Source organism: Aptenodytes forsteri, unplaced genomic scaffold (assembly GCF_000699145.1).
Source record: "Aptenodytes forsteri isolate BGI_AS27 unplaced genomic scaffold, ASM69914v1 Scaffold8, whole genome shotgun sequence".
NCBI classification, from domain to species: domain Eukaryota; kingdom Metazoa; phylum Chordata; class Aves; order Sphenisciformes; family Spheniscidae; genus Aptenodytes; species Aptenodytes forsteri.
In genome coordinates this window covers 13,962,395-13,978,066 of record NW_008796218.1, presented here as the reverse complement: position 1 = coordinate 13,978,066, position 15,672 = coordinate 13,962,395, and the positions used below count along the sequence as shown (strand labels likewise).

The 15,672-nt window shown below is 37.9% G+C and overlaps 1 protein-coding gene across 1 annotated transcript in view; it reads left to right on the top strand.

Annotated features, from left to right (window-relative positions):
- LOC103906816 (bifunctional heparan sulfate N-deacetylase/N-sulfotransferase 3) overlaps nucleotides 1–14,137 on the top strand; it is a 64,194-nt gene extending 50,057 nt beyond the window's left edge. The window contains exons 7-13 of the mRNA XM_009288875.1: nucleotides 315–411; nucleotides 1,256–1,379; nucleotides 5,333–5,507; nucleotides 6,535–6,705; nucleotides 11,334–11,443; nucleotides 12,020–12,122; nucleotides 14,018–14,137. Of these exons, the coding sequence (XP_009287150.1) occupies nucleotides 315–411; nucleotides 1,256–1,379; nucleotides 5,333–5,507; nucleotides 6,535–6,705; nucleotides 11,334–11,443; nucleotides 12,020–12,122; nucleotides 14,018–14,137 (900 nt within the window). The remainder of the gene's footprint in view (nucleotides 1–314; nucleotides 412–1,255; nucleotides 1,380–5,332; nucleotides 5,508–6,534; nucleotides 6,706–11,333; nucleotides 11,444–12,019; nucleotides 12,123–14,017) is intronic.
- The last annotated feature ends 1,535 nt before the right edge of the window (nucleotides 14,138–15,672 follow it).

Below are 15,672 nucleotides of genomic sequence, written 5' to 3'. Positions count from 1 at the left end.
CAACTATATATATATATGTAGGAATGAGTTAGAATGAAAACCACATTTCTTCAACATACTTGTCTCCTCAAAAAGAAAAAAGAAAACACTTAAGGAGATACAGTTTGTGGCCTGGTTACATTGCAAATACCTTTCTGAATGACTGAAATAGTTCTTTAATACATAACATGGTTTTCTGTCATAAGGGAAAATAATATTTTCATGTGAGAATATTTGTACATTGGTGAAAAATTGATAATTTATATAAACAGAATTTGAGAACCTTATCAGGTGTGATTACCAATGAAATTCTTAGTTGTTCTTCTCCGCTTTAGAATCCCTGTGATGACAAACGGCACAGAGATATCTGGTCTAAAGAAAAAACCTGTGATCGATTACCAAAATTCTTGGTTGTAGGACCCCAGAAAACTGGTGAGATTTTATTGTATTTCAACAAGATAGGCTATGTGTAAGTTCAAATACCGATTAATCACTTTCTACTCAGACGGCTGCGTAGCGATCTTGATCATCTAAAGGCATTTTTTTATTTTCAGATATCATCCAAATATAGTTTAATAATGTAGGTTACAACAACAGACAGTACACAGATTGAGAATGCAGGGTTCAGGTGTGTGTCGGATTTTTTTGGCTCTATGTCAAAATGAGTAACACTTCGATAAAGAGATCAACAAGATAGACAAGATCTTGTCAAAGCGGGAGGAGGAAAGGACAGCCATTTTTCAAATGGTGTGGATTCTTAACTGCAAGTTCTTGTCTGTCCTGCAAGTGTCTTTTTTTATAGAAACTTTTTATTTCATGGCATTCATTTCAAGTCAAGAAGTTCCTAATGGCAGTGCGAATTGCAAGGTTGCAGTAGTTTATAAATTAACTTAATGGTTAATTTTCTTCTCTGTAATCAGAAAATTGCATATGTGCTTCCTTTCATCTTCACCAATCCCCAATAGCCACTGAGTGCGAGATTTTTAGATTATTTTTGTGACAGTCTCATAAAAACCAATAATTATTTTTAAAACACAGTTATTAAAGTGTGAGAAACAGATTTCAGCATTGGCACTCCAGTTTCTGTGTTAACTATTTACAGTTCTTTAAATGTCTTCAATTTAAAAGCACAGAAAGCACAGATTCTTCAGTGACATAAATCAGCATCCCCTCACTGAAATGAAATGGAATAAAGCTGGTTTAGTCCATCTGTGGGTATGACCCAAAAAAAATGCGTGTATTTTTTTTAAATCTTGGACTTTTATCCTATTTGCAGGTACCACAGCCTTGTATTTGTTCCTGATCATGCATCCTTCCATCATTAGTAACTCCCCCAGCCCAAAAACCTTTGAGGAGGTACAGTTCTTTAATAGAAATAACTACCACAGGGGGATTGATTGGTAAGATGGGTTATTAGTATAAATATAAAAGTTTATATATTGTGAACAATACAAAAATGACATTACTGTTGGTAATGGTAACTGTTTATATATAGAGTGAGATAAAAAGTAACCTTCAGTGTCCTTCTAAAATGATAAATAAATGCAAGTGAATAACAGTCTTACTACAGAATAACATAAATGCACTAACTTTTGTGAGGCTTTCTTGTAAATATCCGTATGTTAATATATGCAAAACAGTACAAAATATGTATTTCTCATTACACATGCCTTTGAAGTTGGGACAGTAATGGTTGTTAGTTGGATATACGGAGGCAAAAATTATGTTGCTGTTGGAAATCTTATTTCTTAAGAGGAAAAAAAGGTGGTATCAGGGAGAGGCATTTTTTCCTTTACATAGGATTTAGAAATAGCAATCAGGTAAAAAGGGGACAGGGAAAGCCTCTCAAAATGTTTTTCAACGATCAGGTAATTAGGAGAACGATAGTGTCTCTGTAGGGTTAGTAAGTGGTGCTAAAAAAGTACGTATCACTGCTGCCATGTTCACTGTGGCTGCCGGGGAATCACCGGACAGAGCTACACCCAGAAGGTCATTCTTGATTTCTCTTACTTTCAGAAAGTGCTGCAGTATAAAGCACTACAAGATGAAAAGTGGTAATATGCTGTAGTGGCTGGGGAGCACCAGTAAAAGATTATTGATATTTTGTCTTGTTTCCTTTTTTCCCCCCAGTTTAAGGGAAAATAGTTTTCTTGCCTTTGACTTCGTATTCATCCATAAAATTAAAAGGGTGAACACTGTTATACGGTCTTAGTGCAGATACGTCAGATCCAATTTCTTTTTAAGTCACTTAGTTTTTACAGAGTTATAATTGTTGCAGCAGATGCTTATTACAAAGTGTGGTGAGTCAGCCAGTTATTACCAATAGAGAGGTGCTGCCTGAATGACTGGAAATTAGAAAGCTGACTCCTTGCTGTGGAGACTTTTGAAGTCAGAGAAGATGACATGCCAGCGAGGTGTAGCAGGCCCACACCGATGGAGACAGCCTAAGTACAGGGAGCCAGTTCTTCCACAAAATCAATGTTTTCATGTTGCTAGAAGACCACTCTGCTGCTTCTCTCATTCCTCCTGCTGTATCCACTTCCCTAACGTGCAGATACAATTTGTCTGCTAGACATGGGCCAAATTACCTTCATCTTAACACAGCACTGGTGCATAAAGCTCCCAGTAGTCAACCTGTACAGAGCAGGTACATCCTTTTGACAGGTTCTCCCTCTACAGCACCCGTTTGGCTATTTGTACCTCTGCGCTACGTGCCCCACTCACCCCTGCCAGGTTCTCACAGTTAAGTCTTGGATACTCAGAACTACCCGTTGGTGTAGTTACTTAACTCTTAGATTTGCATTCTGTCTGCCAGACAAATCTCTCAGACCTTCAGTCTGATAGTGTATTTTAATGCTGGCATGTAATGAGCTTGCCAAATGGTAGTTAAATACAAGGTCTCTCCTCATTAGTCCATTAATTGGCTAGGATTCTTTCAAGGCAGGAGTATTCACAAATAGCAATCAGTTTCATTTCTTTTATTGTTATGGAGATACAGCTTTTTCCCAGAGCTGACTCTGACTTACTCTTTGTCTGAGCTTACATTTAGACCAAGGCTAACTACAGAAGCAGGAAAGGGTTCTTTCAGCCCTTGGCAACCTCAATACTGCTGTCTTGAAAGAGGTATAGATGTGTATTGTAGTCTCCCAGTAGAGATAACAGAGCAGTAAGATGAGAACTGATCTTTCTGCTCTTGAAATGAAGATGTCTAAATAGACCAGTCATGCATTTCTTTATGTAAGCATTGTTACAGATTTCTTAGACAAGTTTCTCTAAAGCCTTCTCAGCTTTGCCCTTGTCAAGTTTAATAATTGTCTCATGAATGAGGTACTAAGCAAGAGTCCTGCAGTCTGTGTTCAGCAGAAATGCTGAGCCTAAATTTTATAACCCCTTGATATCCCACCTGGTCCGATCTCTGCCATTTTTCACTGACACCACATCAACTTCTACTTTTTTCAAATTTGCCATGTTATCTAAAGAATCAATTAACTTTTTCCCAAAATTTCGTGTAGTGCCATATTTAATGGTGTTTCCTTATAAGGTTGGAATCCTCATTACCTTGTATTTACTCAGTCTGCTACCAGGACTTCAGTACAACAGCATAATGACACCATACATGATCTAGAGCAGATTTGCCTTTAGTGCCTATTGCCTTTTTCAAAGCTGGCCTTTTTCTTTGCTATTGATGTTCTGGTAAAACATTCTGAGGTCACACAGTCAGGTTGGGTCATTAGTTTATAATAATTTTATTTGTGAGAAGAAATTGGTATAGCTTCATCATTTTCATCAAATCAGCCTTAATATTTTTGGGAAATACAGTCCGTTGTTTGTTCAGTGAAATAGTGTCATATTCTCAGATATTTGCATTAGCATTAGGCAGATATAAACATTTAATAAACTAGCAGGGCAGTGACAGCCTTTCATTCTGTTCTGTCTGGTTGTCCTCATATTTCAGCTTTTTTACATACAGTCTGCATGTGAGACCAGCAATAGCTATGCAGCGTTGTAGCAGCATTTTTGAGTGCAACTTTGAGCATATTATGCATATCTGCCCAACTGTCACCCCTTCACATGACATCATTTAGGTCTCTCTGATACAAGGTAATCTACTAGCTGCTACCCTTAAGACCTTGAATGAATCCACAACTATTATTCCTTATCTAGTGCATAGAAAATTGTCATTTGAAGGCCAGTCTGCTTCACTTGCGCAATTCTGATGACAGGTATCCATTCATGTGCCAAAGCAGCACATAACAATAACTTGATAATGTTTGCTTATGTATACATAAAAGTTGCTCATAAGAATTAACTTCTCGGAATCGGGTGTCGCAGAGTTCAGTTTCTTAAAACCACTGTAGATTCCTTCCTTTTCTCTAAGTACCTTGTAATCAGTGCCTGTGTGCTAATGATCATCTGGTGAGATCCGTGTCCGAAAGAAAAGTGCAGGTGAATCAGTCCGTTCCATCCTACCAAGTCTTCTGGCCTTGGCTGCAATGGTCACAATTTCAAAGCCAAGAAGAGCACGTCATTTGTATTAGAAGTAGTTCACTTCTATGAATAGAACAAAGTCTAAGGAAGAAATTTCAGCATGATCTTCAGAGGAGGTTGTTTTAAATGGCATTTATTTTACCAATACAGGGTATAACTGAAAAACCAAGACGACCAACATTTCCCATTTATTCTTTTCCCCAACAATAATGAAAAGTGGTCTGAGGGCCATGGATAAAAAAGTCTGTATGTGACATAGGAGATTGCTGGAAATTAACTGCAACTTCATAACGGATGAGGAAAGCTCACAAAGAAAACTGAAAGGAATACAACCCATGTTTCCACAAAAATGTGACTCTCAGAACAATAAGTGAAAGATGCAGTCATTGCTTAGAAACCTTTTACCTGATGAAGCTGGGGGGGGAGGTTCAGTGCATTTTCCCCACATAAGCGAGCTCTCTTCTGAGTAAAAGCAATTCTGATACTGAATATCTTTTTCTTATGGTATTGCACTGTAATTGATGTCAGCAAAACACCAGATGCGGAAAACTCATTTTCTACTTTTGACTTTGATAGGAGTTTGTTCCGACTGGAAAGTGAGAATTCACTAATTTTAAGACGACACATGAATATCGTAACATTTTCATCCAGTTACCAAATAGCTGCAATGTCTAGTTATAGATAATGAGAAGAAAGCTAGTACCAAGTCAAATATGATAAAAAATATAATGTAAACTTCTGTTTGCTTTTATTTGGCAATTAGGCTATTATTTTAATTGATTATTCTAGAATAAAATATACTTAACAGATTTGTCAACCTTTGTGTGACTTTTAAGTAATTCTGAGAATGATGTTGCTTTCCTAGGTACATGGATTTCTTCCCCACTCCTTCTAATGTCACCACTGACTTCCTCTTTGAGAAAAGTGCCAACTATTTCCATTCTGAGGAAGCTCCTAAGCGGGCTGCTTCCCTCATCCCCAAGGCCAAGATCATCACCATCCTCATTGACCCATCCGATCGGCGTATTCCTGGGTATCAGGTATGCACTTTGAAGAACACGGGCAGGCACAAATCAAGGTGTCCACCTTGAATCCTCTCTGTATATCCTTTCAGTATATATATATATATATATATAAAAAGGGTTTGGATAATACAAGCTTTTATTCGTCGGTCAGTGCACCATATATGATCACCCATGGGCTGAGGTATCTGTCACTGTAAACCTGAAAATTTTTCAAGGGTTAAAATACCAGAAACCACCTTTTCAAAAGTCTGCCTGTAATATAAGCATGTAAAAATGCTTACTTACTCGATTAATTTGTGTAATCAGCACATACAAAAATTAGTTTATAGACACAGTTACCTAGTTCATGCTCAAAATACAAGATAGGTTAAGAAATTTTTGTTCTTCTGGTCTGCAGATTTCAACAGGAATTTGGCAAAATAAAGATACTAAAAAAAAAGATAAAATTCCAAAGAGAACAAAGTTCTTGGAACTTCTATGACATATTTTATGTTATTTTTTGATGAGAAGTAATCACAGCCCTGAGTCTGATCCCATAGCTTGCCCTGCTTTGGACAGGAGGCTTGACTAGAAACCTGCTGAGATCCCTTCTGACCTGAATTATCCAACGATCCTCATAAATACCCATGTTCAAATTTGCCTTTCTGAGTATTTATCTTGTGTAAGCTAGAAAAAGAAAATATGAAACAACTAGAAGCAGAACTTCTTAGTATTTGTGTTTATTATGCCCCATTCATTTGTACAAAACCTGCCCCTCAGTTTATTGAAAATAAACATTTATACATTGTTTTGTTATTGCTATTATCAGTCTAGCTTCTGATTTCTTTTGATACAAACAATATTTATTGATACAAACAATGTTTATCCCAGCATTTTCAATGAATTAATACAGATGAGGACTTCTTAACTTTAAGTAGCTTTTAATGTAAATAATCACTCATGGCAAGGTCAGTAAGGCCAGGTCAGTTAGACCAACCAGTTTTGTGTTACTTTCCCAACTTTTGTGGTCTGTAAAGTTCCAGCAATGTAACTTCTTTTACAGCATCAGCGATCACACGAAGATCCTGCAGCTCTAAAATTCAGCTTCTATCAGGTGATCACAGCTGGACCTCGAGCCCCATCTGAGCTTAGAGCTCTCCAAAAGAAATGCCTAGCACCTGGATGGTATGCTACCCATATTGAAAGATGGCTAACTTACTTCCCACCTTATCAGGTGAATAAGACTGTAACTTGACATCCTAATCTTATATATATAATATCCTAAAAGATTACCTTTGTAAAAGTCTTGCCTACTAAATACTGATCCTCAGGGATATCCTAGATATACTAGAGCGTGTTTTAAGACATTGATTGTGATTCTTCATAGTCGTGTTCTAAGTAGTTGCTTGACATTGCTACGGATGTCATGTCTTAGCACCTTACAGCTGGGAGCTTCTTCTGCAAAACAAATCAGAATAATCTGGAAGCTCAGGAAACGTCACTGCTGCTCCTTGAACTCTCTTGTACCTTGAGCTGCCTTACAGCTGTTTTTCATTTGCTCATGCTTCATTGCTCTCTGTCTGGCTCTTTGTCAGTAATGTTGAGGAAAAGAGAACCAGGCATGCAGTGCTTTGTGGTCTCTTTAATATCAGATGGTCCATCGGGGTTCCAAAAAGAAAAACTGAAGGAAAATAAAGGGAAGCTGCTCAATAATATTTCTGTCTACTCTGAGTGGTAGCAAGTATCAGCTAGCATCAAGGGAAGTCAGCTGGGATACTGCCCTCCCTGCATAGGTTGAGAAGAGTTTTGGTGTCTGAACACTTTGGGGTGTAAAAAATAGCTTTTCCATCTGAAATGGGGATTACCACATGGAAATGGATGTGATCTAGTGGTTTTGTACCACCTTAATATTTAAATACATCAGCATCTTAACCCACTTCATCCTTTCATGTAGTAATCTCCCACTGTGTCAACCTCCTTAGGCTATGATTGTAGTAGTAAATAAACCTGTACCTGTGCAAGACTTCACACGCTGTCCCACTGCTGTCCATACTGCTTGATTTTTAACACACTTCTGGCACAGTTTGGACTCATAGCAAAAAGCATCTTGCCAAGCAGTTCCAGAGCACAGCCGGAAAGATAACAAGAACCATTACCATTGGGGAGTGTGGACACAACCAATTGGGTTTTGCAGGTGAGAGAGTTTAGCAGCATGGATCCAGGTCATGCTGTGCCATTTGGGCTCAAGACCAGAAAGCTGTCTCTGATTTGTTCTAGTTAGCAATACAGATAAGGCATTTGTGTATGTCAGCGTGTTTGCCATCTCAGGCATCACCAGTTTTTTAGGTGAATTCATGTTTTGCCTAACATGACTTTTCTGTAACTGTAAAAGCACTGGGTCTCTTTTGCACACTTTTATTTTGGAAATCCCTCACACATTGCTGCCCATAACAGTGCATCCACATATCAGAGCCTCTACTGGGACTCATTCATGCACTGAAACAGTTTGGCGTGTTGGTGTTCCTAATCGTCTACCTTTGGTATCTATCACTGATCCTGAATCATCAACGTATTCTTTGTGTTAAGACCAGTTTCTCTGTGTGTCTTTGGGCCTCAAAGGGCGTGTGTTTATGGACCCATAGGTTTCAGTACAGGTGGCACATAAGCAACCTGAAAATTGGATCTCCCTGCAAGCTTCTGTTGGCATATAACATACAAATCATTAGCCTCCTTCTGGCCCTGTGTAAGATCAAGCCTCAGAAGATGCACATCCTAAGCCCTGACATCATGTGGTATACAAGACCAGGCAGACAATATCACATGATCAGTATCTCCTTGGTAGATTTATTTCTGGAATGGATTTTTCTGACGTTAGCAGTGTGTCTGGCACTGCTCCCCACCCAACATTTAAAGATTACTTTAGTTGAGGGAGGTTGGCTGCAATCTGAACCTTCTGTTTATCCAGGACTTGCTTAGCTGAGACAAGTTGGCTGGAGTCTGCACCTTCTGTTTTCCCAGAGTGTGCCCAGAAAGCTCTGATGCATCTAGTTGGTGTTATTCTCCACATACTCTCTTCTGGGCCAGCCTTGCAGACTTCATGAGATACACAATACTGTAATATCATGATACTCGTATGAAATTCTCTACATTATGTTTTCATTAGCTTTTCTCCAAAAGTAACCCATGAATATTGAACAATATGCATTGTCATACAGATTTTTGCCAGATGTTATATCCCACAGTGATCGCGAAGAACCAGCCCTGGTAGCCTTATGTTTTCCCTGTAAAAGTACTAGAGATTAACTTGCATTGCAAAAGCAACGCTATACAGTAGACCATATTCAGACTAGTTAGCAAGTTCAAGGAACTGCTGAAGCATAAAACAGTTACATAAGGCAGACCTAAGCTCAGCTCAGCTTAAAAGTACAGCCTTATCTAAAAAAATGAGAGCCTTCCTTCACCAAAAGGGCTCTCACCACGACCAGCTAAGGCTATCTATAACTTTAATGCTGTATAAATTTGGGGGTCTCTACACGTGTGACTGAATTGAAGTCTTAATGTCATTATGAAGTCAGCAGGCATACAGCAAGTGGTAGAAGTAGCAACAGGAATAGGTAAGGTTCCCCTTTTCATTAGAAAAGTGGTAACAGCACACGTGTCTTGCATGGTAAGAATTTGCAAATCTCAGAGTACTTTGCAAATTTGGTATTCAGATGTTTAGAATTTTGATTAACTTAATTTATTGTCTTGTAAGTCACACAAAAAGTCCTCTTTTGTCTGGCCAAGACAGATCTCTAGAAGTTCAGGAAGCTCATGTCTCTTAAGTTAATTTCCCGCCTACAATTCATTGCTTCACTGCAGTCATACAGAAGAAAAGAGGACCTCGTATGACAAACTTCTTCATGAGCCAAAAGATATGCTCATGCGCCAGCCCTGTAGGAAATCAAGCTGATTTTGCAACAGCCATCGTTAAATGGCCAGTCTGAAGCTGAAGGACTCGGGCTGTTTCTAGGCTGTTCTCTTCTCCAAACTGTCTTTCTTGCTCCTCTCCCACCACGGTGACTTTTAGACACAAAGTAACTCATGTATAGTGGGAGAGCAGGGACTTAAACAATCTCTTCAGCTGTCAGCAATATTACAGTAAAATGATCAATACGCTGTAAAGTGACTCAAAATACTTAATCTGTAGTATTTTCATTATATATGAAGCTATCTACTTTGTAAAAATTACACTATTTAACTTTTCCACCCTGCCAATACATGAAATACCGTAGATTTTGAGGAATTTCATGAAATTACATCTTCCTGAGATCAGGATATGAATAAATCAGTACAAGTTGTTCTTTACAACCTCCCTGAAGGTTGAGAGGGAGCATTTTTTGTTACCTGCTCCCTGGGAATGTCAAGAATTGGAATGAATTTCCACTGGTAAAACTTTTTCTTACATGTCTTTTTTGGGGTGGCAGAAGTGGGAACGGCACAGATATTATCCCTACGTGTTTTTTAAATAGTGAAGAAAAAAGCCCTCACTCCTTTTCTTTCAGATGGAAATATCCCCCATTTGGGATGTTTTTTGACCTCTGTGCTATGAAGCACTTCAGGCCTGTTTTCAAAGCTTGTGTCTTAGGAGCAGTGAGTTCATTTCTGGACTCAGGCAGTCATCATGCATCTGATTGCAGAGGCTTCTGGAATGAGCTACTGCTTTCTGAACAGCCCGATACTTCCCCTAATCCACATCTCTAAATCTACGTGCTATATATGGGTAATTCCAAAGGCAGCTCTTTCAAAAGAAAAGACATTTTCTCCCTTTTGATTATGCTCTGAAACCTCATAGTCTTGCAAACCTCTAAGTTTCATCCAATCCTGGAAGCAATTCATATGATTTTAGCCTCTCTGCTTGCATGGAAATGTAAAAACAAGCTTCAGCACTGCTTGCAGAAGGAGACTGTTGAACATCTGCAAATCTATTTCCTCCTTCCTTTTCATAACTAAAGCATGATGGAAAAAGTAGAGGTGTTTCCATGATGAAATGAATGCTTCACTAACTCATTTGGGACCTTGCTTCTCTTCCAACAGTCACAAAAACCCAAACTGGCTGCACCATCAGTGGGTCATTTGGGCATGATACCACATTTAATAGAATTCTCAGGTAGTGCCTGTTTCCCTGAAGATTCATCTCCAGGTAAAAGGGTGGCCCTGTCTGAAGTAGCCTACTATGAGCGTGTGTATGGTAAAGCACTTGAAAAGAAGAAAAAGAAATTACCTACCAGTACCTGGCTTTCTTAGAGCTGTGTTGCACATGCTGTATCTATCTACATCCCTGCCTTAAGGTCCTTGTAACATCTGCCTTTATTCGTATTCTCAAAGAAGTTTTTTTTATACAATTTTGTATTGTTGTATGGGTTTAGAAGTAAGGCATTTCACCTAACATCTACCTACTGGTTTCTGTCTTTCTGGTCATTTCCAGTGACAAGCTTTTCAACGTTACTGTAACATATATATGTATATGTTTGTGTCTATGAGAATTATAGGTTATTTCTGTAGACATTAATACCTTTTTTTCTTGGCTGGACAAATCTCACTCAATTTCCTGCCAATATTTCTTATCTTTCTAGATCCTACACTGCTATTTCTCTGTTGTCACAACAGCTTCCAATTTAATATCCTTTCAGATTTAATAAACTTGCCATTTACCCTGCTTGCAGGTCATTAATGATGATGACAATTAAAACCGGACCAACCGTCATTCTCTGGGGCAGTACTCTCCATGTAATGAATGAGTTTGACAGAGGTGGAAGTTTCAGTTTGAAGCTTGAAATAACGAATTTTAAATTAAACTTCCATTTATTTTATTTGTTGTAGTTGCTAATTATTGATGGACAGCAGCTGAGAACTGACCCATCTACTGTAATGGATGAAGTACAGAAATTTCTGGGAGTCTCTCCTCATTATAATTACTCTGAAGCCCTCACGTGAGTTAATTTAATCATCCTTTTCACATGTTCCTACATTCCTAAAATACCAGTTAGTCTGTAAGTAAGCTCACTGCAAAACAAAGCCTCTCATACCTCTCCTTCGAGCTGTCAGTAGGATGTGTTCTTCAATGTCTGCAAAGAACAGAATTCAGGGTTAGATTTTCTGTGAATCATCCACTGAGCCACTCAATGTGGAGCTTGACTGTTACAGAAGTAGACCTCTGACAAACGGACAAAGTAAGTATTGCTTTGTGAGAATTGCATATGAATTTTGGATTAATTGAAAGGAATTTTATTTCCATAAGTGGAACATGGAACGCTGACGTGCATAAACAGAAAGGACATTAGCTGCAAGACAGATTTAACGGTATCAGTCAGGAATGTAACATCCACTCTGTACATCATAAATGCAGATGTATACAAATCCGTTGGATTCTGACATTTAGATTTGGTTGCCCTTAAACTAAGACTGATAACCTTAGGTTTACTCTTTTGAGTCTTCAGTCTAAACTTGGGAGATGCATCCTCCCTGCAGTATCTCACAGCCTTTACCCTGCAAAATATTTGTTTCAGGTTTGATTCACATAAAGGTTTCTGGTGTCAGCTCCTGGAAGAAGGAAAAACAAAGTGTCTTGGAAAGAGCAAAGGTAGAAAATACCCTCCTATGGATTCTGAGGTAAACCGTTATGCTCATTGGCATATACAGGGATTCAGTTGCCACATATGGGACTCCACACAGGCAAAATCATAAGAAGGGAGAGAAGACAAAATTAAGTAGACGTTAATTATTTGACTACCTTTCCCTACAAATGAAACATTTAAGATAGCTGTGGGGTGCATAGACTTTTTCAGTTCTTTATTTCAAATGTGAAGAATTTAAGTAATTAAAACCCCAGCTTTTAAAACTTGGCACCTCTTAGAGAAATAAACTTGGCACCCCTGAAATTCCCTTGGAAACCTGTCCCCTTTACTTAAGTGACTTAAGCAGCAGAGGCTCCACAGTGCATGTTTTTTTCTCAGTCATGATCAGATATGTGTATTTGCATCTGGTCCCTTGTCTTTGAGAGTAGTTAGACCATGACAAGCAATGCAGACTCTCATATAATCCAGTTTTAAGAGAGGTTAGGTTCTGTTTCCGTGAATTTTATAAATTTGCTTTTTCCCCAGACAAATGCTCAAAAGAAGAAATTTCTATCAGATCAAATGCTGCAGCCTGTACCCAAGGGCAGTTTAGTCTCCTATTCCAGCTGTAACTTTTATGTTTATTCTGTCCTGTATTCCCATTTCATTTAGCCTGACTAAAACACAAATAAAAACTTAGTTTGAACAGCAGTAAGTATTAATGTGGTAAGTAAGCTGGGATTTTTTCTCACAGTACTTAAATTATAAGTAACTTTACATCAGTAGAATCAACTCCACACAGGCAAAATCATAAGAAGGGAGAGAAGACAAAATTAAGTAGACGTTAATTATTTGACTACCTTTCCCTACAAATGAAACATTTAAGATAGCTGTGGGGTGCATAGACTTTTTCAGTTCTTTATTTCAAATGTGAAGAATTTAAGTAATTAAAACCCCAGCTTTTAAAACTTGGCACCTCTTAGAGAAATAAACTTGGCACCCCTGAAATTCCCTTGGAAACCTGTCCCCTTTACTTAAGTGACTTAAGCAGCAGAGGCTCCACAGTGCATGTTTTTTTCTCAGTCATGATCAGATATGTGTATTTGCATCTGGTCCCTTGTCTTTGAGAGTAGTTAGACCATGACAAGCAATGCAGACTCTCATATAATCCAGTTTTAAGAGAGGTTAGGTTCTGTTTCTGTGAATTTTATAAATTTGCTTTTTCCCCAGACAAATGCTCAAAAGAAGAAATTTCTATCAGATCAAATGCTGCAGCCTGTACCCAAGGGCAGTTTAGTCTCCTATTCCAGCTGTAACTTTTATGTTTATTCTGTCCTGTATTCCCATTTCATTTAGCCTGACTAAAACACAAATAAAAACTTAGTTTGAACAGCAGTAAGTATTAATGTGGCAAGTAAGCTGGGATTTTTTCTCACAGTACTTAAATTATAAGTAACTTTACATCAGTAGAATCATACTGATATAAAATCATTGGGTGAGAAGGCTTTTGGCCAGAGATAAGACAAGATTGTGTTTGTTTATTGTTGTGTTTTTCAACTCTAAATACTTCTGAAAATGGGGTTACTAATTGATACACACCTACATAAGAAGATATTTTAGAAGCTTTGGTTTCAATCACACTTCAGTAAATTCAACGTAACTACATCGGCTTCAGTGTGATTCTTAATTTACATGACTATCTGAGAGTAGAATCAGATCCTTTGCTTTGACCTCAGTGTTCATTTTGGACAACCTTTGTTTCTCTTGAAATTATATTTTACAGTTCAGCTCCTAACTGAAGAGCTTAAACTTGCATGCATAAAACAATATAAATTGCATAAGAAAAAGAAAAGTTTTGACACAGGTAAAACAAACTTTGAAATCTAGAATTCACAGCAACTGCAGTACAGCACTTTATTAAATAAAAATATCTCCTTTTGTATCCATCAGTGCAGGGCTTTTCTGTCAAGCTACTACAGAGATCATAATGTGGAACTGTCAAAACTCCTACACAAATTGGGACAACCCCTGCCATCGTGGCTGAGACAGGAGCTACAGAAAGTAAGATAGCATTGAAAAAAGGCTTTTTGAAATCTCTCTTCTACACTTCAGTCATCATACCTAAAGTCTCCAGTAGCTTCCAGAAGGTCTTGTAAGATACACCTCTTCAAAAAAGAGTAAAAGATGGTAATTATTTCCATATGCTGGCATGTGGATTGTGAAAATACATGTGTCTCTTAGAGCTCTGGTGGGCCAAATCTTTCTCATAAACATTTCTGGGCCTGTGGACTATATGTGGAAGTTATTTGCAACTGGTATAAGCTTCAGAGGTACATGACCTGTCCAATTTCATGGTAAATATTTATATTTTTATATATCAATTTAAAAGTATTGTGTCTCATGTAGGTTTTGTAACCCATTGTTAGACCGCTGATGTTTTTTCTTACTATTTGATTATTATCTTGCATAAAATAAGAAAACTGAAAGTAGCACAAAATGCCAAGTGTACTTCTGCCTTTGGAATCAGCTTGCTAATACCCAAAGTATATACTAACAAGGGTGAGAAGTACAGTTATCATATATGATTTAGCTGTGCACAGCAACAAAACACGTAGAGCAAAATCTGGAAGCCACAGGCAAAAGCAGTGTAGAAAAAAACAAACACACAAAAAACCCAATACCTATGATTATAGCCTGTAACAACAAACCCTTACAATGTGGTAAGGGCCTCTGTCCATAATTACTATGTCTGATTTTGTATTGACTGAAATGGCAAAATACAGAATATAGTCATTATCTGAACAGAAGTTTAATTGGACACGTGAAGCACAAAGTTGCAGTACAATCCTGATGAGCAGTATTATCCTTCAACAATGGTGAACCAAACTGAAGCAGTGCAATGAACAGGCTTTCACTCCTGGCTTCTATGAGCAGCCAGATCTGGATACCGCACTCTGGGTTACGTTACTGTGGATCAGGAGTGACTTCACTGAAATGAATGAGAAACTTGTAAAGAGCAGAAACAGATCCATGCTTAGATTGCCTTAATTTGCACCACCATTTTTTCCTTAATTTATTACCCTTCAATCTGTGCTTTGTGTATTCCAAGATCCCTCAGCCTGATCAAAATTGTAGCATCTTTCAGTAATCTTCAGTTTACGTCAGCTGCAAAAATCTATCAGATTTCCAGATGAAAACACTGGTTCTAGTTCCAGATATTTTAAACATGTTTGGTATTAAATATTAGGAATAAGCTTTAGGGGGGAAAAATAAACACGGTGTGTAATCATGGTAGAAAATTACGCTCTAATCACGGAAAACACAAATATCCAGCCTTACGTTTATGTGATACATTTCAATGATACATCTCACAATGCATCAGTTTAGATGTGAGAGAAAGTCTAATTAATAGTACTTAAAAGTTGAGAAAGAGGATCAATGAAAACTTCAGCTGAGTATGGTCTTAATACTTCTCCACTGAACTTTGGCTCTGAGTGTTTCTAAAGGCATGAAGAGGTAGTGAAAACAAAAGAGAACTACAGTACTAAATGCAATGCTTTTTACAGTAGCTCTATAATGTCATAATTTGTTTTAGGGTGAATAGT